Raw genomic sequence first — 27781 nt, 5'->3', positions numbered from 1 at the left:
GCTCCTGTGGATTCAGAGTTAGACCTGTGAAGCAGTACCAGCACCCTTTCATTTAACAGCATTCTGTTCATTTGTATGAGAGAATTCAATTATGTGCCTTTTACAGAAAATCTCATATGACTTAACACATTCTGCTTTTTTTAAGTATTACAGTGTTCATAGAAAATGTGCTGTAAGACTAGAAACATTATTCAGTTATATGGTTAATTAAAAAAGCAGATTTTTAATAACTTCAGTCAGTGGAAGTCATCAACAAAGACTTTTTTGTTGGCTGTCAAGTGAGAAAGACAGAAAGGATTTAAATGCTTTCTCTAATATTTCCTTCCAGGCTGACTCATCAGTAGAAACTGGGAAGAGCTGCAGAAGAGAAGCCAAACAGACAAGCTGATAACTCAAAGAAATACTCTTTTGAGTTGGAGGTTCAGAGTGGAGCCATCATGAGCGATGTTACCATTGTGAAGGAAGGCTGGGTTCAGAAGAGGGGTAAGTTCTACCTTTCATGGAAAGTTCTTCAGACATATTGTGTGCTGTGGGCAGTTGCATTGCAGTTACACACATCAGAGCATTCTTGATTTATCTTCTAGTCTGCAGTGAGCCAATATGACCATATGGAATTAATGGCCATTAAGGCCTTGGTCTTGTTAATACTTAACCCTCAGCACCACCCCTCTTTATAGGGGTAACTGACAGTGAAGAGGACTCAGTAATTCCCACTTAACCTTGCTGCTGCAGCTGCTCTGGTGCTATATGGAAGAGGTAGGAATAGAGGTGCACAGTAGAAGATTTCTTGGAAGTTTTTGTGGATGTAATATTTCAAAACTTCCTAGATGCCATAATCATCCACTGTGGCTCAGTTTACATTACAAATGCAAGTAGTCCCCATAAAATCAACACAATACTTGCATAAAGGTCAGCATACACCTAATTACTTTGCAGTCCTGGAAGTCATATGCTTAAGGAACATGCTCTTAATTATAAGCCAGTCTAAAGTACAGTTTTCTGTTACATCTGAATTCCTCTGAACTCTTGAGATGTCACTTTATAATGTGTCACCACATGATTTGCAAATTTGGGAAGGTTGTTTTGTATTAAGCTTTGAAAGAGAAACCTCTGGATATAGCTGGCATTTGTATAATGTAATGAACTTAAGATAAAATCTTCAGTGTTTCATGCAGCTCTGCTTTGGGTTTTGGTTGTGTACATGATTATTTCCAAAAGAACATAATCTTTTTTGCAGAGAGAAGGTGCTCTGGATTATAGGGTAATTTATGCCATGAGCTTTGGTGATTCTAGCCCAGAAAGATTCAGACTGAAATAGTGGGAACAAAATTACCCTTTAATTTACAAAGAAATGCTTTGTTTCAATAGCAATGTGTGAAGACAAAGATCATTATTAGCTTTGTTATTGCAGATTGACATTAAGTGTCAAAGAAGGCAAGAGAATGAGAGAAAAACTTTATTATTCTGTTATTATTCCTGCATAAATTGTATTTCAGGATGCATTATGGGTATTGTAGATGAATGGGGGCTAAAGTGAGTTAAGCTTAAGGCCTGCTTCCTATTTTGGTCTGTATATTTACATTTATGGCAAATCAAATATTACCTGATGGGAACTATTTAAAGTTTTAAATTACTTTTCTGTCCCATCTTCTTGTTGTTTGCTCAGTTTGGATATCTGATTTCCTTTCTGATTATTTCATATAATTTCTTTGAAATGTATTAGAAAATAACTGGGATCATCCACGTAATTATCTTTTACACAACATCTCCGTTCATTTGTGTAATACTGCTCATTCTTAGTACTCCCTGATTTCACCTCTGAGGCCTGGATATACATATATTAATTGTTGGGGTCCAGAAAAGGACAGTGTGAAATGAAACCAAATGTCTTACTGAAAATCTGAAGTTCTGAAATGTAAAATAAAGATTTCCCTACTCATGCTGTTTATTATCTATTAACTAAAGCCTACTGAGTTGCCATTTTTGTGTCAGTTTAGTTAGTAATTTTTTTTTTTTCTGAGTGAAGACATCTCATTACACACATTTTTCTTTATTTTAATTTATTTCAGATGAATGTGTAGTTGTTTTTCCTACTTGGTATAGGTAACTGTGTAAGTTGTAAGTGGGATATTTTTTTTAAAATTAGATCTAATGTTGTTGTTAGTTTTCTGTGTCTGACTTACTCTGGTTGCTGGTGTATTAAAGTGTTTGTTTCTGAAAATAAAAGGCAAAGTGCAGTGGTGTTTTTGAGTGTCAAGAATTTGTAAGCATTTAATTCAATGGCTATGCATTTCATGTAATTACAACTTCTACCCTGACCTTCCCCTGCAGCAAGAGAATCAGAGCTGTTAAGCACTTTTTTTTTATCTGTTGCTAAGAAAAAGTATCCAACCTTAATCTAAATTCTGAAAGTTGGAATATGCTTGGTAGAAGCTTTTTATTTTGCCAGCTAAGTATTTTCTGTTTGTACCAAGAACACCATGGGACTGGGTAAAGCTGCCCTGCTTCTGCCAACTGCCAACTATTAGAGTTTTAAAGGGAATTCTCTGACCATCCCAACTGGACACTCATCGACTCAGTTCATAGAATTTTGGTGTGTACAAACCAGGTTCTTCCTGGAGGAAGCTGAGCACGGGATCTCTTCTCCTGGTGGACACCCCAAGCGATTGGTCTTTTGGACAGTCCTGAACCATGTGTGTGGTGCAGCATTCAGTCTCATACTCTAGACTGACTTTAACTTGAAATAAAAGTTGTAAATTCTATATGCTGGAAATGTAGGGAATGAGGCACTGGATGCTTTTGTTGACTGATATATTTCTTTTATGTGGAATGGCTTCGTCGTGTGGGTACAGCCTGGGGCTTTTAAAACTCCTTCCCTTCAGCTGTCAGGAGGGTTTGTGATTTAAGGAAAAGAACACAGCAGTGCAGTCTCTGATTCACAGCTCAGTCAACGAGTTTGAGGATGACCTCAAAGTACTGAGAAGAACTTTGTTGAGGAATTGGATAGTGAAAGAGGCCATTGCAAAGGCAGATTAAGTGTATAGAGTGTAGGATTGAGAGGGGAGCATTACTGGTTGAGCTGGGGTTCTCTTTCAGCATTGAGACTCAGGCAGGGTCTGGGGAAGTCGGTGTCTCTTAGGGCACAATGTTACACGTCTTAGTTACCTGTGAAATACAGTGAAAAAAAGTTTGCTTTATTATCTCTAGTGCTGCTTCCATGTCCATAATAGAGGGCTGAGGGTTACAAGTTTGTAAGCTTTAGCCATGCTGTTGAACACTGAAAAGCTGATGGCTTCAGTGGTCTGCATTTTTGTTTGTGCTTAAGTGATCAAAGCAAAGTGCAAAGTGATAGAAGCATTTACTATTTTAAAATCGACCAGTGCACAAATTTAAGAAATGCCAGAAACAAATTTATTTAAGGATAATCATAGTGATTTGAGTAATCTTTATGAGAAGTTTCAGTGTGGTGAGAGTAGATTATACTGAGGAAGAGTCATCTGTTCTGTGTGACTGGTCAGACGGGCAGAGATGAGTTGAGAACAAGTTCTGGAGTTGAGGACTTCTGACACAGGAAAACATGAAACCCAAGAGGAAGCAAACCCTGAGGACTTCAATGAACCTCAAGTGCAGTCAGGTCCCATCTCATAGGTGAAAGGAGACCCTGAAGCACAGCAGCTGGGTCTGCCTGAGAAAGTAATGTAAGGGCAGATTCAGAGGATGGTAACTGTCTACACCCAGTTCACGTGTAAGTGAAGTGGGTATTGCTTTGGCTTGACTCCTGTTTGCTCCTGTGCCCCATTAGCAGCAGCAATGCTTCTGGAGTACATCTTGTGGTTTTTTAGTTCTGTCTGAAAGGTACCAGGTTTGTGCACTCCAGGACTGCTTCATGCAGCAAACAAAAGAGCATTACCTGGGGCTTGAGGAAGATTTATTGCAAAGCTGCTCTCCTCATCTGAACTGAACTATTAATATGACATCAGAGCTTGTACAAGTGGAGAGCCAGCTGAGGAGTCCTCTGGAGTGGAGCTCAGGCAAGAGAGTTGTGGGAATGTATTTTGTGTGGACAATCTTATGGTTGTCTGTGTCCTACTCTCTGAGATTTAGTGGTAAGAAGAAAGGATCTTACAGCCTTGTGTCCCTGTGCTGCTGGGAATACATCTTGCAATTCACTGGCTCAGTGTGTTTTGTTTAGAGAGGATAATAGTTTTGCTTTCTTCTTTCTATTTTCCAGTTATTCTGTAGCCATCTTAGAAGAGAGATCTGTTGTCTTTATGAGTTTCCATTTTAGATGACACCAGCGTTTTTCCTTCTAGGGAAGTATCTTGACTAAAAATCTGAAATACACTGATCCACCCTTTTCTGCCAATATACAGGAGTTAAAACGTGTTTTACATTCATGCAGTTGGTGTACGGACTCTACAGCTGAAGTGACTTTTACATTTTGAATTTGTTTATAAGCACAACATTGTGCAGAGTGTTTTTGTTTTTTTTTTTTTTAATTCTGTTGAGAGTGTTTTAATTTTACGTAATGTGTTTTTACTGTATTAAATAAAATCTAAAGTTTTAGAAAGGAGGGTATTTTTTTAATTTATCAGTTTGGAAACAGCTACTTTTATAAATGAATGAACTTAATTAGTATAATTAGAGCTATATCATTAAAAAATTATTGTACATATATATTACTCTGCTCTCATGAGACCCCACCTGGAGTACTGTGTCCAGTTCTAGAGCCCCTATTACAAGAAAGACATGGATGTGCTGGAGTGTGTCCAGAGAAGGGCCACAAGGATGATCAGAGGGCTGGAACAGCTCTCCTATGAACACAGACTGAGAGAGTTGGGGTTGTTCAGTCTGGAGAGGAGAAGGCTCCCAGGAGACCTTATTGTGGCCTTCCAGTATCTGAAGGGGGACTACAAGAAAGCTGGTGAGGGACTTCTTAGGATTTCAGGTAGTGATAGGACTAGGGGGAATGGATCCAACTAGAGGAAGGTAGATTTAGATTGGATGTTAGGAAGAAGCTCTTCACCATGAGGGTGGTGAGACACTGAAACATTTTGCCCAGAGAGGTGGTGGAATCCCCATCTCTGGAATTTTTTAAGGTCTGGACAGGGCTCTGAGCAACCTGATCTAGTGGGAGGTCTCCCTGCACATGGCACGGGGGTTGGAATTAGATGATATTAAAGGTCCCTTCCAACCCTGAAAACTCTATGATTCTGCAAAAAGTGGGGTTTATGCATGGAATTCAGGTGTTATTTTTTTCTTTAAAGCTAAAGTTTGCTGAGTTGTTCAGTTGACCTTGCCTGTGGTCTATAATAGTCACAACAATTAGATTTAAGAATCATTAATAACTATGCTTAATTGCAACCTAATTTCTTTATAAATAACCTGTGCACAAAATTTCAATTAGTTTAAACACATGAAAAGATTTAAGAATCGTTGTTACCATGCTATTAAAAGATCCTTTGGGACCAAAGAAAAATTGACACAGACGCTAACTTTTTAAAGGACGGTGTTCTAAATTTACATCTTGGCTAACGTTTTCTTTATGGAAAGAGTAAGTGTGTTGCTTGTTTGTTTGCTTGTTTTAAATATACCTTATGTGTATTGCATAACAAGGTGGTTAAATCATTATTTGAAGACAAAACAAAATGTTGTCAGTTTAAGTTAGTTCTTCTATTGTGGTACTTCAGTCACCACACCTCTGGAGGTTGAAGTGTGTTGCATTAGATAGTGCTGTTTGTCATTGCAGCCTTTACCTGGTTTGCATGCTATACTTTTACCCGTTATATTGAATGGATAATGTATTGGACTTGCTTATGGGGATGACATTAATATCATTAACAGGTTTTTATGTCATTATTTTGTCTCAGAACACTTACCTGAAGTACAGAAGTACCACTGTTACCAATTTAATAGAGGGGGAATTGAAGTATAATATTGCTATAGCTTAACCATGGTAATGTAAGAAGTGTGATGTAATGAGATGGGGGTGTTTGAAAATCAGATGCCATGAAGCTTTCCTGTAATGAGATCGTCCTCTAAACAGTACATCCATCGTTTACTCAATTATTTTATTTTTTCTTTTCTAAATACAGCCTTTCATAACTTCTTAGTATCCAGAATTGACTTACGTGAAGTAGTATTAATATTTCTAAAGTCACAAAGTGCATAGAAAAGGATATGTTTGTTTTGCTGTGATGAGATTCATTCAACTGCTGGTCTGTTTTCATTTTTGCAGTTCAGGATACAATGCAGGTTATCAAGGGATTTTAAGAAACAACCATGTGTAAAATATTTGTTGTTGTTATATCTACTATCAAGAGGAATAAATAGTCTAGTGGAATACATCTATTGTTTCAAATAGGAATACAGTTGCTTAAAGTACAGATTCTTCAGAGTTTTAAGGTAACATGCCTCCCCACCCTCTGTAATTCAGAAAAAGAGCTAGGTAATTTAATTTATTGGACATTGGGTTTTACAGTTAAATCAAGACCAAACAGATGTTAATTTTGGAAAACAGACTTAATTCATGTTGTATGTGGTGAGCTTTTTTTTGGGTTTTTTGGGTGGGGGCAGGAATGCCTTGATTGAAAAATTAATCTCAGAAGTTATGGTACTAATTGAGTGTTATTCACAGCCTGTCAGAAATCTTGTTTGCAGATTGTCTGAATTATTTGAGCAGTTTAACACACCTCTAACAAAGACAAATTTAAATAGACTATCATGAACATCTGCTACACAAAGTAGAAGAAATTGAAACTATTTTTTTCTAATTGTCTTAGCAAATAGTAGTTTAAGGCAAAATCTTCATTGGTAAACCACTTGAAACTAAATAATCTTTTCTTCCAATCTTCTATTCTAATTCTCGCTAATTAGTAGAAAATGTGAAATACTGTAAGTTCCAGTAAAATATTATATGAATGTAAAAGAGGCAGCTTCATGAGGACCAACGAGAGAAGAAATGACAGTTCAGGCTCTCCTATTCAAATGTTTAAATCCTTACATTTAAAACTATTTTTTTAAGCTGTCAAATAACTAGAAAATTCCGTATCATACACTCAGTGGATTTATGTAAATCTGTCCAGTTACTTGTAGTTGGGGAAGCCTCACACAATGCTTTTTTGGCTTATGCATACAGTCTGAGCAGAGATCTGTGTATGTGGAGGCTGTTTTCCTGCAGCCACCCCACTGTGAGAGGAGAAGAGCCCTGTGTGCCCTTCCTCTCTCCCTTTTGCCTCAAAGCTGAGTGCCAAGCTCTTCTTCCTGGTATAATTCACTGCTGTTTTAGCCTGACTTGTCCCGGAAAGAAGGTCAGAACCGTGTAAAAATCTTAAACTTGATGCAGCTAGGATGGATGTAGGATGTTCTCTTCACTAAATAACTCTTTATTCCAGTTACTTTTTAGTAGTAAATTGTTATTTCTGTTATTTAGTAGTAAATTAGTTATTTCTGCAGCTCTCTGCTGTGGGTTGTAACCAGTTGCTGCAGGTAAAGGCAGTTTACTGTAGTAATTGGAGCTTGAAACACAAGATATTTTAAATAGTCTCAAGATTTGTCTCTGCAGTATCTTTGGTGAATACCAATATAGGCAATTGTACATAGTTGAGTAGCTTTTTAATTTTTTAAAATTGGTTTTGTTTCAGTTTAGATGTAATACAGCTTGTTCCTAATTTTCAAATGGCTGTGCAGTTGTGATTTGGATTGGTAAAAAAGACATTCTTCTAGATGGAGCTGTATTTCAGATGGTAGCAGCTAGAATTCTGTGCATGTTCTTTGATTAAGTTTATTAGTTCCTACATGTAATTTGTCAGATAGAAGATGCAATACTATATTTGAAGGGAGGAAGGTGGTGTCCTATGTTTGTATTAGTAGGGTATTATTTTCATGGAATGTTCATGAAAGTACCAATGTGTTTGAATTTGGTGCTTTTGATTCTCAGATTTTTCAAAATAAGTTAAACAAATTCAGTACCTAAAAAGAACCCCTGTTTATGATCATACTTTTAGGGTCTTGTAAGGCATGTATCTGGTGCTTACTATCTCAGACTTTGGGCTTTCACACATTCTTACTTTTAATGGTAATAAGTGCTTTTATTATTTGTCGTTTGTTACACGGGAAAACACCTATGCAGTGGATTTTGTTTTAATATTCTGGGCACATTGATGTTACAATATTCTCTGTTTCTCTGTAATGAATGCTGCCTTACTGTTCATGTTCTGAAGGTTTTCTCTGCTCATGCCAGTTTCTCTTATTCACACCAGTTTGCTACCCACAAGGGTAATACTTTTTCAGAAGCAAGGTTGACATTCCCTGTTGTAGGGACCGGAGGAGCAAGATGATAACTCCTTGTCCTTTCCATGCTCACAACACTTTTGTCTTGGCAGCAGCTGTTGGAGGTAGTGCTGTTGGGGAAGACTCTAGGGAACTGTTTCCCAAAAAGATGTTTTCTGTTTAATAGAACTCCTACTTTTTGTTTAAAGCTTAAGTAGTCACACTGTATAATACCTTTGACATACTGTAATCTGTTGAGTAAACTTAATTCTGTTTGTGTTTATGTGAGTTTCACATCCAAGTTGTTACTGTAAGGATAACTTATTTGCAATACCAGGGGTTTTGATACCTCATAAAAATCATCTTACCTCAAATATACCTGTGTGCCAGTCAATATAATGGGTAAAAGTATACCATGCAAACCATGCAATGACAAAGCTCCCAAGGAAGTCTTTTGTGCTTTCTTTTATTTCAAAAGCAATCCGTGTGTCTGTTCTTCTCACCTCAGATAGGTCAATCAGATTATGCTTCTGTGGGACCTACTTCTTTTATGCTACCTCTGCTGTAATCATCAGAAACATTAATAAGGTCAGCAACTGTGACTTGAAACTAGGCCCTGGAGCAGTTTTAGGACTGGATGGAGAAGCTGAAGTTCTAGGGCACGAATATTGAGGCAGTCAAGACTGCAAATTGATATATTGAAAAACAAGCTCTGGGAAGAGATCAGGTTAGTGATGTTTTAGGGAATTAATAGAAGATGGAGAACAAGAAGGTTTTGTAACCGCTTGAATGCTGTCTAGGTTGCTTTCTGTGTTTTCAGTTTTTTGTTTTTTGCAGTGACTGCTTACCCTTCATGACCATCCCTACAGTCTGTTGACAGATTGAGAGATTTTTTCACATTAAAACGTGGAAGGAAGATAGTAGTCATGCCTGGAATTTACTAAACCTCCAACTTACTGAGAGCAGCTTAAACTTTCCCAAATTGCAGGCACAACAGTGTTGCTCAGTTCCAGCAGCACAGACCTTGACTTGCACTGGGAGGGTTTCCTGGGTGTCACACTAGGTCTCCCTTAGCACATAAAATAGCACAATAGAGCAGTCTCTCAAGAAGTGCTTGGGTTTTGGTGTCCAAACTATCTGTGCATGTTTCCAGTGCTTTGCTTTGCACTCATACCTCTGTTCCTATGGGCTGAGTGCCTCTTGGCAGTAGGAACGTATGAAGTGTGGTCACAGTGTAAGCCAAAGCTTTTAACAGTTGGTAATTGGAACATTTGCTTCAGAGATACACCCCTCATCTGTAACATAGATGTACCTCAAGTCTCATTTTTTTCTAGTCCTCTTCAGTACAAACTCTGTCCCAAATAGTCTGCTGTTATTGATTGCTCTCCTTGCAAATCAGGGCAGTCTTAGCTTACTTTTTGGAAATCTAAGCACATTTCTTTGTAGTCAGATCATTTCAACCAAAATCTTGTTTACCATAAATTGTGAATTTATGGTTTACTTTCTTAAAGGGTGCTTTCTTAAAGCAGATAGGAAGATAGGAAATGAATGTGTCAGATGCCAGCTCACTGATAAGAAGATGTGTTCCCTTTTTTTTCTGAAGTTCACTTTGAAAATTTTGTCTGTCTTGCTTTTGGAAGTAGTCTTCCCAAAAATATTTAATTACACTATAGCAGCATATTAACTGTGCAAAACCAGAAAGCCCACAGCTTTATTAGTTGTTGTTACCATTTTTGCATTGAAATTCTAACTGTTAATACTCAGTAATTCACATTTGAACACTCGAGGTGTAAACATTTTACTGGGGATAGTTTCCTGCTGGTGTTTTATCAACATTGTCTTGCTAAGAAGGGTACTGAGACTTGTTGTGATGAACTTGTGGATGGCTTTGTTCCTAATGAAGAAAGACATGCAAGATGGTAAATTATGTAAAGAATTGGGCCAACAGTTTGGTCTTTAGCATTGTGGATTTTAACTTTGTTCAAGTCACATTTTCCCTCAGATAAAATGGAAGTAGTATTTGAAACTTCACCTCAGAAGCTTTCTGAATATTTGTTCATCCTTGTGAAATTCCTGAGTGCCTTACCTTTCAGTGTTCATGCTTTTTAAAATGTGATTGTTGTATAGGAAGTAGAATGACTCTAATAGTAGTTTTAGTTCAGCCTGATGGAGAATCAATGGATTTTTTGGGTTTTGTTTATCCTCCTGACGTGTTGCAGAGGAAGAGGTGAAATCTGAAAGGGAGGAGTTGTTAATAAGATGCAAAAAAACCCAGTTGTCCCTTATGAGTTCTTAAGCTTACGGTTTTTGCTAGATGACTTCCAGGGAGACTGGAGGAAACCCCTGAACAGCAGTCACTGGGAGACTGAGCCACAGAAACGTGGCAACATCTCTACCTGTACTTACACTCTTTTGACCAGATGAAAAGCAGATGGATTAGTGGTATAACTTTTACCTAGATGAAAATGCTTAAAAAATAATGTACTTTCATACAGCATTGATTGCTTTACTTTAAAGTCAGTAGTCACTCACTTTGTTTTGAACTATGGTGGCTTTTATATCATGCCAGTTTATGTATGCTGACTAATTCATCAGAAACTTTTCTGAATAGTCAGCTTGTGAACTTGCCCCTGGTAGATGCAGTTCCATGTTTACTTGAAACTTGTGTTCAGGGGAAGCTGTTGCTAGAATGGGGGAAGTGTCATGCCCTCTTCTTGCCTGGCAGTGTTGGCACTTGTGCTTGTAATGGTGACATGGTGAATCACACCAGGAAATTTATCTAGCTGAAAATGTATCTATTTTTATTTTCCTAGCTTAACTTTCAAATGGATCATTTCCTTGACCTGACTCACCATGTAGATGCAGAAACAGCAGTTCTGGCACACATGGGAACGTGGGAGCAGCAGAGGCTCCTAGTGACTGTCCCCACCTTTGCAAGAGTAAATTGGTTATAAAACTGCACCTAAAATTTCAGTTATCACAGTGACAAGAGTACAGCACAAGTAGTTTGTATTTCAAGATGGTTTTCTTTGAAGTTCATATTTAGAAAAGGGCTGCTAATTCACTCTCTTTGCTAGTCCTAAACCTGATTGAATTAAGAAATACCATCAAGAGGTAGTATTTACAGCTAGTTCCTATTCCTGTGTGATTATATTTTTTAAACCAACAGTGATTTTTAGCTGAATAGTGACTGGGCTAATAACCGAAACATTACATGGTTCCTTAATCCAAATGATGAGGTAGTTTTGTAATCCTCTTGGGCTAGGAGTTTGTAAGATGTTTAAAAAAGAGTATTTTAACCAGAAAAAGCCCCCAAAGCTTATGATAGACAAGTATCCTTCTGAGGTTAGTGAGTTGTTGTCTTCTGGGTATTATTAAAAACCAAAATTATACTTAATGGTTCCCAGAGGTCAGAATATACATTCAGTGTTGATGGGCATTCAGTGAAACTTCACAGAATGTTAATTTTTAAGCCTTTTGAGTTTTCCATAGGGTTTCTGCAGTAAAGTGTCCATAAAGTTTCTGCTAAATTTGGTAGAATTCCTGTAAATTAGAATTGGGCTGAAATCCATTTGTTGCAAGCCTACTTCTGGTTTTGTTTGGTTGTATACCAAAATGTGGAGAATGATCATGCTCTTTATGATTTAAGCATGGACAAGGAATATTTGAAATGAATATTTGTTGTAAGCATTTGCATTTGGGATAATTTTGGATGGTTTTCAATCACAGCCAAGATCTTACACATTTAATTTACACCATGTGCATAGGATTTTATGTGGAACTGCTGTTGGCACAAAGAGGCTTATGTAGAGCTGGTGAAGTTTTGCCTCACTTGATCCAACCATCCTTGCTCCAAAGGAGAGAGGGAACTGCTGTTCTGTGCAGTAGTTTGGGCTAACCATGCTGATATTAAACCAAATAGATAAATTTTGTGGCAAATGCACATACAAACAGCTCCTAGTTTCCCATTTGCCACAACCATAGTGCTATATATCTTTTCTGATAAAAATAACAAAACCAGACAAAACAAAAAACCCTCTGCTTTTGAGGATCCTTTCTAACACTTTGTGAACTTTTGTGCTCTCTTCAAGAGTGCAGCTGTAGATATTTAGTCTAAAGAGAGAGCATTAGGGAAACAGTTACAGTCCTACTGTATTATTTGTGGTATATAATATCTGTGTAATACATACTTAGGTGTAAGTATAAATAATTTTTTATGCCAATCTCCCCAGTAGCAGTATAGTCATTAACAGATAATGTTGCAAGTGCTTAGTGGATTAGTAGTCAGGGTTTAAATAATCTGCTGTAGACAGGCAAAGAATAATAAATAGTACCTTCAATAATAAAAGCTTGACCCACTCAAACAATGTCACATTCTTAAAAATTCTAATATTAATAGGTATTTTGAGTATTTTTGAGAAACAGTATTCTAATATAAGAATATAAAATCTAAATTTGAGTTGGTTTCTTGTAATGAATTTTCCTGTGAAAGAGGTAACACTTTACTACTCTAAGGCTGATGAAAATAAGGGGGAGAAAAAAGTTTTTTTTTATTGAGAGGCGACCGGAGAGCAAAAGCATCACTGGTATTCCATAGTGTGACTTTTTCTTCCAAAAGGAAAAATATCTGGACAATAAAGTGAATTTTGCTGAGAGAAGGTCACGGGTTGTCTTATTCAGTCAAGTAATTGTCACTGGGAAGTTGCCTCACAATAGGCATTTGTATTTTTCTAGTAAATACCATCCTACACTATAGTTTTAGCATATGAGTAGCCTTTCCTTTTTTGTAATCCACTTCATTCAAAGCCACCTGTGACTGGGAGACTGTTCATCTCAATATATTTGTAGCTGCAGTGTAGAAGCAAGTTTTATACTGATTTGATGTACCCTTTTTAAAGAGAGTGGCTTAGCAGTGTCTCTGACATTTTGCCAATAGGCATGTTTAAAAATGCTCCAAATACCTCGTCATCTTTGGAGTTTCTTGCAAATCTGTTTGTATTTCTTCACTTAAGAGTGTGCATGTTATATTTTTAATACACAAAGCAAGAAATCAATCTATTCATTAACATTTTAATTTTTTTCTACAATAGACAAATGCTAACAGTTACTCTGCCAGGAGATTCAGTGCCTTGTGATTTAACCAATGCTTGAAGAATGCATTAATAAATGCTTTATAGAACGTAACATATAGGAAGAGAATGGTGTTCAAAAATGCACCATCTTAAATAGAAATGCTTTTAGTGTACATAAAGCCTAACAGAGGCTTCAAATCAGAAATACAGGACTCAACAAAGCATACAAAGACGGCAGTTTCCTGAAGTCTTCACTGTAGGAAAAGAGATGGATCCTTTTTTAAATTTTATCTGTATTGATGTGCCTTTTTAATTATGGAATGGTGTGAGCTGCTGTGGAGCCTGGGGTATGGACCAGGTACTGAGCAGTGAAGATCAGGAGAAGTTTCTCAGAGCCTGTTGTAAGGAAAGCCTCCCAGGAACCAGCCTTTCATGCTCATGCTGTGCTGAAGAGCGCTTTCATTTCTGAAAGAGAAACATGCAGAGATGGTTTCAGCTTCTACTCTAGTTAGAGATTCTGTTCATGGTTTGAAATGATAAAAACGGAATAATTAAAATGCTTTACAGATATTTTCCTTTTGGTTCGGACTGTAATTGCTATTGGTTATTCCCAGCATAAAAAGTCTGTCGTCAGTTTTGCTACACCTTTCCCTGGGCCACAGTTGTTCTCTGGTCTTGTTTGAAAGAGTTGCTGGAAAATGGTACTATTTTTGCATGGTTCTAAGCAGCTGGTGGGCTTGTAAGGGTAGAGAATAAATGATAAAATGGGAAGAATACAGAGAATGTGACATTTAAAAGATGGGTTGGATAGACTAGGAATGTGGGCAGCTTTGGTATGGAAATGAAGTACCTGTTGCTAGGTAGAGCAGCATCAAAGAAGGAAAAATAGAGAAAGTTTAATGTGAGGATAGGGTTTTAGGAAAAAAATAGTGAAAGCTTACATTTGAGAGACTTGTAATTTTTTAATTACTTAAGTTTCTGTAACAAAAAGAATTCTGTGGTAATTGCAGTCAACTCTGAGATGCTGCAACATGTCCTTGTCGTTCTGTGACTGGAAGATGAAGTTAAATAGAAAACAATTTTTTTTGTGTGTGTGTGTCTTTGTTTTGTTTGCAATGCTATTCTGAAATTATAAAGAAAAACTAGATGAATGTAATTAATCCCTGGAAACTCCTAGCTCAAATACTACACTGGAAAGCAAAGAAATACAAGAAAGCAATAAATTTATATGTACCTTGGTAGTAAGGTGCCTGTCCTCTGGGGATTTCAGTAAGGAGATAACGTTACAAACTGGCAAGGCAACAGTTTAATTTATCAGCTAAATAAGATATGGTCATAAAAATCCATGTTTTAAAGACCAGGGTGTGAAACTTCAACTCAGATATTTCTTTCCATCTCAACATATGGATGTGAAAGCTGGAAATCCAACAAAGGTACAGACATCTGAATGCCTTTGAAAGCAAATGCCTTAGAAAAATACTATGTATTAAATGGAATGAATTTATAACAGATGCCAAGATTCATTAGACAGCTCAAAAACCCCTTGGCTCTAAAGTTATCCAGAAAAGAAGATGGAATTATCATCTGGAACATATGTTAAGAATGAAGCCAGAGCATCTGTCATGGAAAGCATGCCACTGGGCAGCTGGAGGAACATGCAAAAAGCACCAACTGGAAGAGTCTCTCCACTGAACAACAGCTAAGGTACAAAAAAACCTTGTGGGACATGGCACTGGATGTGCAAGGAGTGTCCCAGAGTACACAAAATCTACAGAGGGCTTTTAAAATTTTATTTATTTGTGTGTGAACTGAAGTTTTTAGGTTGTTTTCTCTTAAGATTTAAATAAAGGATGATTAAAAATCAAAGGTCAGAATTTAAAAGTACAGATTAAGTACAGTACTTAATTGTTGGGTATTTTAATTAATTTTGAAATCTGCAGTTTTTTCATGTGTGAAAAGATAAAGAAGGTTTTGTAATAAATAATTGTTCAGATGCATTCCCACTGATTGGTTTAATCAATAACACAGCATTCAGGATTACTTGGTTAAAAATCCAGAATTATTTTATCCAAGTAACCTACAGTTACTGACAGTACTATGGATTTCTGTTTCTCTGAGAACACTTGCTTTTTTTGTACTTTCTGTCTCTTTGCAGGAGTTCTGGTGTTTCTGAACTATCAGCTCTCTGTGCTAAGCTGTCTTTTAACAGTTTTAGCATTAGCTTAATGTTACAAAGGTTTGTGTTAGAAACTCCTCAGCAGAATTTATATTTCATAAAATACTTCCGTTAGAAATGTAAGCTTTCAGGTTTTTTGTCTGTCTGTCTCTTGGTCTTGTGTTATGCAAAATGTTATGAAAATATAACTATCTGAAATAAGTCTGTCTGAAGTATTCAGTAGTGTCTTAGACTTGGTGAATAGCATTTTTTGTCTTCTTTTTACCCTTGTGATTTTTCAGGCAAAAAGAAAAAGTATTCATTCAGTAATGTGGGGACACTTCCAAGCAAGTGTGTGTGTGTATGTGTGTGAGTGATAAGGCTTTTTTGTAAAATTGTTGCTTGGGTTTTTTCCCCTTGTTGAATCATCTCACTGACACCTAACCTGAAATGTGGGAATGAATGCTTCCTGTGAGAAGTCTGAACAATCACTTCACCTTCTAGATGTGTCTTATGAGTCAAAATAGTGAACCAAGACTGTTAGTTCCACTTAGCAGGGTAACAAGTTTAGGCAAAGTGATTAGCTCCTCAAGCATTTTCAGAGGTACTGATAGCTGCAGCTTTTCCATTTCTTTCTCTTACAGTAGGATGAGTGTCACAGGGATTATTCCTTAATGCCTCATAAAGGGGAGAAAATCTTGCAAATACAATTCAGCTGCACAAAAAGGCTCAATATTCAGGAAACATAATTTGGTTTTATTTTGCTTTTAAACTATTTCCAGAGTTTTTATCCCCTTTAGATGTTTGGTGTTGATGGAAATCAGTTTATATCCCTTCCTCCCATGCGTTGGAGGAGAAGCATACAGATATTGGCTGTTCTTCAGAGCTTATGTGGTCATTATTTTCTATCAGAAAATCAGAAGATGCTGCTTCTGATTTATTGTGTAATTAGATCCAGTTAGGTCTGTAGATAAAACTTTAACAGAACTTTATCAGAGATTGTCCATTCTGTCAAATTCAGAGCATTCTTTGGTTCTTTTCTATGGAAGAATAAACCCAGTACACCCCTGGATACATTTTCTCCTTTCATTTCCATGTCTGAAATTTCTTTGTATTGAGTTCATAGTAATGTAACTGTAATAAAATTACAGGCTGCAGGAAGACTTAGAAGTTACGCCTATGTAAATAAAAGAAGTGGAAAGACATAGTGTTGTATACTATTTCAAGTTATGTGTTGACTAGGGTTTTGAAATACAGTTGTCCTGCGCTCACTGCTCAAGATTTTTGCTGAACAGTACATAACAGTGAAAAATATTCAAGAGCTAAAAATACAGGATTACTTCATGCTTTGACCTGTGGTCAGTGAGTTGGCAGGAATAGCTTTGTATTGTTTGTTCAAGGTTTGTTTGAAGAGAACAATGATAGGATGATCATTAAAAATATTGACATATTATTTTTTAGGAGCAGAGGATTAAAAGCACACCTTGAAGAAAGAGGAGTTTTAAGTATTCAGTTGGTGGCATTAAAAAAATTAGGAATAAAAAGAAACCATTGTTTAAGACTTCCTTTGAAAAATATTGAATTCTAGTTATTGAGGAAGTGGCTGTTTATGGAAATTGTGTGTTTTTCTGTGCATATTCCTTGCAGTGTTCTGAAACAAAATACTACAAAATCTTAATTTAGCAGAATCTTGGTATTGAAGAGAGAGAAGCAACCCCTCCACATACATCTCCAGTAGGACTGAATGAAGACCCTCAGTGGATTTTTGCCAAAGACTGGAAGACTGCCTCATTCCCCTGGTTTTGATGCAGTCAAAATCAAACTAGATGTAAAGGTGTCCTGGTTTGGTAGTAGTTAGGACTGAGAGAGGTTGCCATGTTGATACCCTGAATGGGTGATTATCCTGAGTTTGCACGTATGAGAGCTTGTGCATTCCCAGAGTGCAGCTTTGCTGAGTTTATGCCAGCTTTTTGGCTAAATTAGTTCTGTAATAAAATCGGAATGTTTCAGTCTTTGTTTTTCTGCTGTGTAGGGTCAACACGCCTGTGTTTTTTTCTCCTTGTCCCTGACTCAACTTTGTTGCTTTCATAGCTGGTTTGAGATGTTTTGGGAACTGCCTGTGAAGGAGGACTGGCATTTCCTTCCAGTTTCCCTTTGGGTGTCCTGCTGAATGTAGGCACTCCCTCCTCCCAGAAACCATTACCTGTAGTTAAGTCTAACACGAATAACAGCACTGAGCAGGGACAAGCATATAGGAGAGAGCGAGCTGATTTCTTCCCAAGAGCACTGGTTTGGAATCAGGCAGGAGATATGTGGATAAGATCACCTTTTTGTTTTAATTCTGTTCAGGCTTCTGGTTAAAGTTCAGGGAGAGCTTCCTGCTGCTCGTAGCTGTTGCCAGGCTGGAGAAAATGTGACTCAGACTCTTCCTTTGTGAATGAGTCCACTTGGTCTAGTTGAAGATCCAGGTGGAATGACAGGTGCTCCGTATTTTCCCCAGTACAACTAAGTGGAATAAGGAATGTAATTTGCACTTAATTAAAAACAAAATAGAAATTTCCCCCCAAGCCCACTTTTCTTAAAATCTAGGTAATTTTTAAAACATTTGAAGGTGGTCTGGGACCATTGTTAGGGTTGTACTTAATGATGGTGAGAGCTTCCTGTGTATAAAAAATGTTTATTGAAGAAATTGACAATTGCAGTTCAGTTACAGTGTGGATGTGAGTCTTAATAAGAAGATGGAAAAGTATATCACTTCCTCATTAACCTCACTAAGCTAAGTGAACTGAGTACAGCTGTCCTTATGTTGCAAAATACCTACCGAAATAACTAGTTAACTTCAGAAATGTTGGCCTGTGTTTCCAACAAGGCTGCCAACTTAGATTATGTACTGATACATTTTTATTGGATTTAAAAATGTAGTGTTGGAAGAGATTTTGAGCGTTAGTTGTCTGCCCCCCATTTTGATGTAGAGTCAAATCCAAAAAAAAGTCCTTGCATGATGTTTGTCTGGGATGTTCTTGAAAACTCCAGCAACCTTCTGACACAAAGTGGTTCTGCAACTTAACAAACTTTATTTGGACCAACTTTCTAACAATATGTAATCTAAATTTCCCTGCTGATCAGTTTTTGTAGTGCCATCTGTAGATGTGAAGCACAATTAATCACTGTCCTCCTTATGAGACCAGCATATTTAAAAATCATAGTCTGCCTCCCTCTTACCATATTCTCTGTTCTAGACTAAGCCTAGCCAGTTATTTAAGCTGTACTTCAAACTTGCTAATTTCTTAGAAACAAACAAACACAAAAGTTTATAAGGCTTCTTGTTCTCTCAGGACTTTCCTCAGTTGAGCTTTTTAAATTTTTCTTCATTTTGTAGTGCTCAAAATTTGTAAATGGTGGTATTTCAGAGCTTTTACGTTTGCCTGACAGAGGGAAATTACTTCTTGTTTTACTGATTTCCCTTGATTTGCATACAAAATCTTTCTTAATATGTAGGATGATTGTCTTGTATTATATTTGTCTCTTCTGTAATATCGCTGAGCTGTTTGTTCTTCCCAGATTTTCTTCAAATCAAAGGTATAAATGTGAACCACTTTCTCCATATGTGACCAATTTGTAACCAGATAATAATTTTTTTACCTTTGGAATATTTGTCTTGCTCTTTATTGTTTGGTAGCTGACTTGGTAAAAAACATCCTTAATCTGATGTTGTTTTTTCCTACTGTATTTGAGATTTACTCAACTGTTCAGTGCTGGTTTTATTTTTTGTGGATGCTAAGATAAATAGTATTTTTCATTATACCCAAATGCAGGTCTCTTGTGTCTGTGACATTCTACTCACTGATCAGTGAAAGCAGAATTCAAAGAAACTGGAAGAGGAGAACTATTCTTCCTTCCATAAAGTAAAATGTTGGGGAGAAGAAAAAAAATCTCTGAGGCAAGATTAGTTAGATTTTCTTTTAATGAGTGGTGCCATTTGTGTGATGCAGAATATTTTGTTTATTCTAGCAAGCTGGATGAGTAATACTAAAATCCTTGTTTGAATCTGTTGATTTCCATCAACTGTGGTAGTGTTATTAAATCTTATCTTTTATTAACATATCTTATTTCATTTAAGGTTGTTAGTGGCTTTTTTGGCTAAGTATTTTTTGTTTGTTTGAATGTTTTATAAAAGTTGGAAATAGTGTTTACATTTTTTTAATTTTTAGTGTTTCATTTCTGTTTGGAACGTTTTAGTAATCTAGTATACTCTAAAGAAAGGTGAGCTTTTTAAGTAAAAATACTGTATTTTTGTGATATTCTTCTCTGGAAAAAAAACCTCAGTTTCTGTTTGCTTATGTAAAGCATATTGATTTCACCTGATGAAAATAAAACCAGGTATATTTTGGGGATAAACACTCACCCACTGAGTTGGTGGCAAAAAATGACTGTGCTGTGGTGCTGCAACAGGTTGGAAGCAAATTGATGATCTAGGAGATCCTTTTTGCTGCTGTGATCTCTTTGGTTGTTCTTTTTCTACCTGCATCTTGTAAATGTATTTCTCCAGGAAATAAGTTTCTCACATTTTCCCTTCTTCCCTTTCTCTTGCCTCTAACAAAACACAGTAGGCACTACCCAGTGTGTCCGTGTTCCTAAATGTTAGTGTGTTACAAGTTTCCTGCAGGTATCCTGAACCTTTACTACATACACCTCCCTTTTTTGGGAAACTTGCAGGCAGTCTTCTCACTGACATCTCTCTGTCAGACACCTCATATTTTATAGCCCAAGCAAGGTATTTCCTAGGAGAGCAGAGTCACACGTGACTGCTGTAGCACAGTTGTTCACCTTGCTCCATTTAGCAGTCAGTGGTGGACCAGCTGTAGTTCCCAAGGCCACTGAAGAAGGAGACAATCTTCTTGCAACCTAGAATGAGTCCTTCAGTGAAGGAGAATTCCTCCAGGTTCTGCCCTAGTAAAAGGTGGGGGTTTCCTGCAGTGGGTGGGAATTTCTCCAAGACACCTGCATTAGGAAGAACTTGCATAGAAAATGGAACCTTAGAGATTTTTTTTTTTAATTAAAAAAATAAAAGGAAACAGTTTTTTGCATAAAGTGGTGATATATTGAGTTCATAGTTTCAGCTCATGGTTAGATATAGAGGTGCCTAGGATTCTGTCCCCCAGCAAGGACAGCCTGTCCCACTAACACTTTTTTCTTTTCTAACCTTCCCAGTGGCAGGATAAGCTTCAAAATCTGCAGGTAGGTCAGTCGTGTGTCACTTGCTGATCACAGCTACCCAAATATATGGTAGCTAGGGTAGCTAGAAATATGTAGCCACCTGTAGTAGTGGGTTGACTGTGGCTGGACACCAGGTGCCCACAAAAGCTGCTCTATCACTCCTCTCAGCTGAACAGAGGGAGAAAAGTACAACAAAAGGCTTCTGGTTTGAGATAAGAACAGAGTGAGATCACTCACCAATTACCATCATAAGCAAACCAGTCTTTACCTGGGAAAACTAATTTAATTTATGTGCCAATCAGATCAGAATTAGGTAGTGGGAAATAAATATTAAAACACCTTTCACCCTTCTTCCTGGGTTCAGCTTCTCTTGAATTCTCCACCTCCTTATCCCAGTGGTGCAGGGAGTGGGGGAATGAGAGTGTTGCTCAGTTCATCACACATTGTTTCCACTGCTCCTTTTTCCTCAGGGACAGGACTCCTCACATCCTTCCCTTGCTCCAGTCACAAACTGCTCCAGCATGGGTCCCTTCCCTGACTCAGAAACAGACTGGTTCCAGCATGGGTCCCCCATGGGGGTCACAGGCTTTTCCCTTCATGGGTCCTACCAGAAGCCTGCTCCAGTGAAGACTTCCCATGATGTCACAGCCTTCCTGGGGCATCCACCTGCAACAGTGTGGGGTCCTCCATGGGCTACAGGTGTATATCTGCTTCAGGTGTAGATCTGCTTCCCCATTACCCTCCCTGGGCTGCAGGTGGATACCTGCTCTGCTGTGGAGCTCAAGGAGCTGCAGGGCTCAGCCTGCCTCACTACAGCCTTTACCAGGGGCTCCGGGGAATCCTTGCTCCAGTGCCTGGAGCATCTTCTTCCCTCCTTCTTCAGTAGCCTGAGTGTTTGTAGAGCTGTTCCTCCCAGACATTCTCACTCTCTGCTGGCAGCAGTTTTTCCCCCTTTGTAAATACGTTGTCCCAAAGGCACTGCCACTGTTGCTGGTGGGCTCAGCCTTGGACAGCAGTGGGTCTGTCTTGGAGCCATCTGGTATTGGTTTTGCTGGACATGGGGGGAAGCTTCTAGCAGAGCCCCCTGCTACCAGAACCTTGCCACACAAATAGATCAGTAAACAGTTTCTGACAGATGTTTTATTCTGATTTCCTGCCTTGTTCCTCCTCAGCTTCCTCCCTTCATCTAGGGCTGTGGACATGGTATGTTGGTAAGCACTTACTTGTGGGGGCCTGGATTATTTTGGAGGTGAGAAGTGCAATGTAGTGCTAGCTGGAGATAAGGAGCTTGGTATACTTTTCCTGGGAAGTTACTGTACATTTCTGTATAGAATTCTACTCAAGTTCAGTGCTCTCTGTCCTCATCTAAAACAGTTTTTTGTTGTAGCATGGTGTTTCACTTCTTTTGTAGTTTTAGCCCCACATTCCCTACTTATTAAGCAAATTGGGTGTTTTAATGTGGTGCTACAAGTGCTCATTAAAGCTATTTTTCCAACAGCTGATGATTATTTCTCCCTTTTTTGATTTTTTTAATTTATTTTTTTTTTTAATTTGAGAAAGCTAGCCAGTAGAGATTTTTATTTCATTTGTTCTATGTAAAATAGTTTTTCGATTCTTTGTTCTTGCAGCTCTTAAAGGCTTGGAAATCTGTTTTCAGTTGCTGCAAGTAGCCTAAAAAAGTTTGCATGTTTTATTCTTCCCTGTTGATCTAGTTGGAGGCTTTGTTTGTAGTGCCAGACATGGTAAGGACTCCATAATCTGCTAAAGTCTTCTTTCCCAAATGGGTTATATGTTTTGGGAGTGTGAATCAGCTTTCTAAACCTATTTCTAAATTTTGTAGATCCTCTTCCAAGATGCATGAAACACAGGAATTGAAGGAATGGGAACTGCAAACTTTGATCTTACTGTATTTTGAAATTTTTGTAAGTTTATTTAATTTTTTTTTCATGGAAATGAGTGTCCACTGACCCAGTTGGTATTGTTCCCATCAGTCTAGGTGGTGATGGTGATACAGATACATCTTTTAAATATGTGATTGGACTTTATTTTGGATATGTAACTTTTCTGGAAGAAAAAACCCTAACATGAATATTACTTGAATAATCTTCTTGCAGTTCAACATGTTAGTTTTTTTGGTTTTTTTTCCAGCAATAGGTAAATGATTTATAAGGGATACCTAAAACACCACTGAAGGTAGTGAAAGATGGTGATACTGGAGCAATTTTCATTACTGGACTAATTCACTTGAACTTTGTGATAGCAAAGTTTGCAGTTTTTATCTCTAGAACTCATTTTGATGGGGGTCATTTCTTCAGAAAATGGACCTATGGCTAAAGCAGTATTTTGTCATTCCTTTCTATGAAGTAATAATTGCTTAACAGAATATGAGGAACATGTTTGTGAATTAGTACACTTGTGCAAAGTGCAAATTGGAAAGTAAATTATATTTTCAAAGAGCCTTTGTGTTTTGGCACAAGTATCTAGGTCCTTGTGCGGAGAAATATTTTCATAGTTTTACTGTAGTACTTTGATTTCATTGCCATTAGATTTGGAAGATTGACTCGAAACCTGACAGAGGTGTGGTGATAGACACAGGTAGGAGGTAGTGCTTACAGTTCCAGCCATGGATATCTTGGGTGGGGTGGAAGGATCTTAATAAAGATCTGTGAGTACAATCATTTTAGTTCACATAAAAAATGCAAATTGTGACTTGCACTGCATTAAGTCAGTGTAAAGGAAACGGAATATTAAATATTTAATATATCTGTAATAATAACAATTTGCTAGTGAATACATTTAAGAAGTTCATTATCAAGTTTCAGACATTGAAATGAGGCTTTTAAGACCAGACAGAAATTAAGTTTAAATACCTGAGAGCTCCTGTAGAAATCTGTAGCATTGTTGTAAGTGAAACTGTGAGCGTACCTTAATGTTTTACATGTAAAGCACAAAATTGTGTAGATAAAAATAGGAAAGTCTGTAGCAGTTAAATCAAACTCTGTGATGTTACTCTATCGTGTAATTGAATGCTTATGTTCTGCACGAAGTTTTACCTTTATGGGTCTTTGATGTCAGTGCTGAGCCCTATTGAAATCAATCTGAATCACTGCCAGTGCGTTGCTCTGGTCTGTTACAGTCTTGCTTCTTACAGAGATGATAATTTCTCCTTAAAATTACAGATCTGAGGCTAATGCAGCACTGCATTTTAATTAGACATACTTTAAGATTGGTTTTAGGGTGAAATATAATAATAGAAGAATGAACAAAGGCCTTGACCTTGCAAATGACTGTAGGCTGCCTTCAGATTGTTCCTGGCTTCCCTGGGACTTCTGAAAGATGCAGGACATCTGTGGCTGGTGAACCTCCTGGGCAGAGGCAGATCCCTGCATCTGCATCTCGGCAGAGTTTTGCTTGAACTCTTTTTAAGTGATCTGTGCTGGTAGTTGATCAGAGAACTTCAAAAGGAGGTAGGTGTGATGGGTCAGTCCTGTCCCTTGTTTCTACCATGCTTCTCTTGTTACTCTACCTGAATTAGTGAAATCTTAGTTGAGGAATGCTTCCTGCTTTTCTGAAGATACTGCTCCCCCAGAATGTATTAATTCTGGTGGAGTCTATGATGTTTCTACATTTGAAATAGCTCTGAATGTCAAGATGCCTAAGAAAAGAATTAAGAATTAAGGTCTGCCTTCTAAGTAAGCTATAATGCTATTATTTTTCACTTACAAAAATCACACATACTCTGGCTATTACAAAATTATGTGAATATTTATATGTATAATTTCTTTAATGTTAAAAATGTAAAAATATTTTAAAGTCTGCTTTTCATGTAATTGCAAGCTCATGGAATACACACAAAACCATAAAATGTTTTTAAAAGTGTGAAGATGATGTTTTATTGCCAACTTGTGTCTGCAAAAGAATCTCACAGCATAGTGGTGGTCTGTTTTCCAGAAATACTGCTATTCTGCTTCAGCCCACCTCGAGAGCTGGTAATAAAAATCTTGATGTGAAACACACTTGCACAGCACAAGAGTGCAGGTGCAAAAGAGAAGAGCAAGCATTTTTTTCAAGTGGCATCGATTGTTTTCTCTGCAGTATGCAGGAACACCAGAATATTTTTAGATGAAAAAGATTAAAAAATTATCCATTGCATTTGTGATCACTTATATGTTTGGGTTAGTTATTTATCGTTTCCACTATCCATAATGCTATCTTAAGCATCCTAATTAGGTTTCAGCTTTTCACAGGGAGGCTGGAAGGCTCTCGTGCAGTTGTGGTGCTGTGGCGGGGTGCGTGCGGCACAGCTGCTTTCTGATGTCAGTCGCTATTTCAATGCAACAAAAGTGGGAGAGGAAGAGCATTAAAAAGGCAGTTTTTAAGAAAAAAGTGTCATCAGTAAGCAAATTATTTTTGTCTGTGTTGTTTTGATTAGGATATGAAATAACAAGTAAAGTCTGATTGCTACAAAAGAAATTACATCTGGAGAGCTTAACTGGGGCAGTTGCAGAAACTTTTGGGTGAAATGTGTCATTTTGCCCCCCCTGCTCAGGAGAACTTCCCATTGTCTTTAGCAAAACTTCTGGTATTACCCACATTTACCTGGCCTTCGACCAAAGTGGGATCTGTCAGTGTTCTGTGTTTATGTTAGAATGCTGTGGTCAGAGACAATGGAGGAACAGTGGATGAAGGTTCCCACAGATCATGGGGTAAGGTCCTCAGTACTTGAGCAGGAGAAACATTCCTGGCTTTGTTTCCTCCCTTTGTAGGCATCCTTTCAGTATGATGGTAATTGCATAATATCTTGTTGAGTTTTTCCTCAGGTCTTGGATTTTGTTGACTAGGTATGATTTCTATCAGAGTGAGATGTCTTCTGCTTTTTTTGAACATTCCTAAGGAGACACCAATCCAATGCCTGTCCATTGAGATTACACATCTCTCCCTTTGACTTGAGTGTCCACTTTCACAAATTTTATGGGAATGTATTATAGATGTCTGCTTTCTGTCATACAGATGGTATCAGCTGCTGGTTTTAAAAGATGTAAGGGAAGGAAATAGAGTTGTTATTTCAGCACCTAATTTCCTTGGGCTCTTGTTGGCCGGGCTCTCTGGCAAAACTCTTCCATGTAATTCACCTCATTCACCTTTTTTGCTCATTCACTGTGCTGCCTTATGAAAGATGTAATTCCATTGCATAAGCTATCTCAGAGAGAAAATTGGAGCATATTTTGGCTGACCTATAGTTTCCCTGAGACACCACAGCAACATTTCTAAATTTATTATGTTCTAGATTCCTTTCAGAAAAAGACAGAAGGTGAATTTTGATTCAGTTTCAATGCAGAAGACATTAGAAGAACTGTGTGGAATTATTATGCAGAACTGAATAACTTATGGATTGAATGATAGTAATGGTGTGCTTGCTTTAGAGAGCTTATATAGACAAGGTTTTTTTCCCCCTCTTTTCACTGCTAATGTATGATTTTTTCATATTTATAGTACAGCTGTACTCATGAATTTCCACTCGTGACTTTCTGTGTTTTAAGTATTTAGAATATTTGTTTTGACATCAATTTTGTAGTCTTGTATTATCAGTGTATGTTTGACTCTATATAAATTTTATTTGGATTCAGACGTTTTACTATATACAGTAGCAGTTTTAATTAAACTACTGTGTAGTAACACCTGATTCTTTAAGAATACAGACATCTGTAGAGAAAAACTGAGAGGAAGATAGAATTCAGGTTCAGCATCCACATCAATAATTTACGTTTCCAACAATTCCAGCATATAGAAGATACAGTGGAAAATTATAATGTTATAAAGGTACACAAAAGTAGTTGAATGAATGCTTTGAAATTATAGTAGCTGATAGATTAAAATATTTGAAAATATGTAGACCCAAATAAGCTTTCACATTACTTTTCCTTTTTGAGAGACACTTTTTTTTGTTCTTTCTTTCATTCTTCCTCTCCTTTAGTTAATTTATGATTTTCACAGTTTCGGTTTGCTAAATGAGAATTTTTTTTTCCCTCAGAAATTAAAAAAAAATATCTTGAGTTTTGGCTTAACCTTGATAGCCTAGGTGTATGGCACTCGTAGACAATCTCAAGAACAGCAAAGTTATCTCCAGACATGTTGCAAACTGTATTCCATGTTAGTGTTTCCGAATGTGTGCTCATACATGGTTAAATTTACATCCCTGCAATAAAGGGTACTTCTGATGGGATAAAGTGTTAGGAATCTTCTTACGAGTTTGGAGGATAAATTAGTCACGTATTGAATTACTTGATTTACTTTTTATGTTAGCATCTAACATCATGCTGCCTTCACAATAAGTTGGTCAAAACGCTATCTCAGCCTTTTTATTGAAAGCCTTGATTATTCATTGAACTTTATAGTTATTAATTCAGGGCAAGATTAGTAGCTTTATAGAGTCATTCCTGGAGAAACTCTAAATGTAAGCCTTCCACACTCATGTAACATCTATTTTTGTATGTTTAATGTTTTTACAATGAACTACTGATTTTCTTCAAAAAACTCTATACTGAGGTACCTTTTAGGAGTTGAGAAAGTATAGAATTTAAAATTAAATTGTTTTTTATTAATTTTTCTTGTTATTAAGACTGAAACTTCAGAGTATCTTGTGGTAAAAGCATTTAGCATTTGTCTGTGTACTTGTATCAAGTAACTTTATGTATTCCTTCCATAGCTAATGATTTGATAATTTAAAAAAGTTGCTAGAATAATTTTTGTAGATCTTCTGTAACTATCACCATAAAATAAATCAGATTTGTGAATGACACATACCAAGACTGTTCGTTAAGAGAAAGGCCTGAACCCCCATTGCTGGGATGGTAGTTTAGTGTGTACTGTAAGGTTATAAATTGTTGCTCCTTGGTGCCACATTCTTTTCACTTATCCCAGTTTATTTTATTTGGTTCCAAAACGTGGAATGTGTCAATCCTCATCATACCTGTGTTAATCTGAACATAATTCTCACCAGTTTTTTTGAACTGAAGCTGAAAGTTGAACTCCTGTATTTCTTCACTATATTCAGATCAGCTGAAAG

At 37.2% G+C, this 27781-nt stretch overlaps 1 protein-coding gene across 3 annotated transcripts in view; it reads left to right on the top strand.

Moving 5' to 3' along the window:
• Positions 1–27781, top strand: part of AKT3 (AKT serine/threonine kinase 3) — a 142887-nt gene that overhangs the window by 12454 nt on the left and 102652 nt on the right. For 2 of the 3 annotated variants that reach the window (XM_071739107.1, XM_071739106.1), the window contains exon 2: positions 329–483. In XM_071739107.1, coding sequence (XP_071595208.1) covers positions 438–483 — 46 coding nt within the window. In that variant the 5' untranslated portion in view covers positions 329–437. Of the gene's footprint in view, positions 1–328; positions 484–27781 lie in introns of those variants that run through there. The other variant, XM_071739108.1, reaches the window with a different exon arrangement.

This window comes from Heliangelus exortis, chromosome 3 (genome assembly GCF_036169615.1).
Source record: "Heliangelus exortis chromosome 3, bHelExo1.hap1, whole genome shotgun sequence".
NCBI classification, from domain to species: Eukaryota; Metazoa; Chordata; class Aves; order Apodiformes; family Trochilidae; genus Heliangelus; species Heliangelus exortis.
This window is presented reverse-complemented; position numbering and strand designations above follow the sequence as displayed.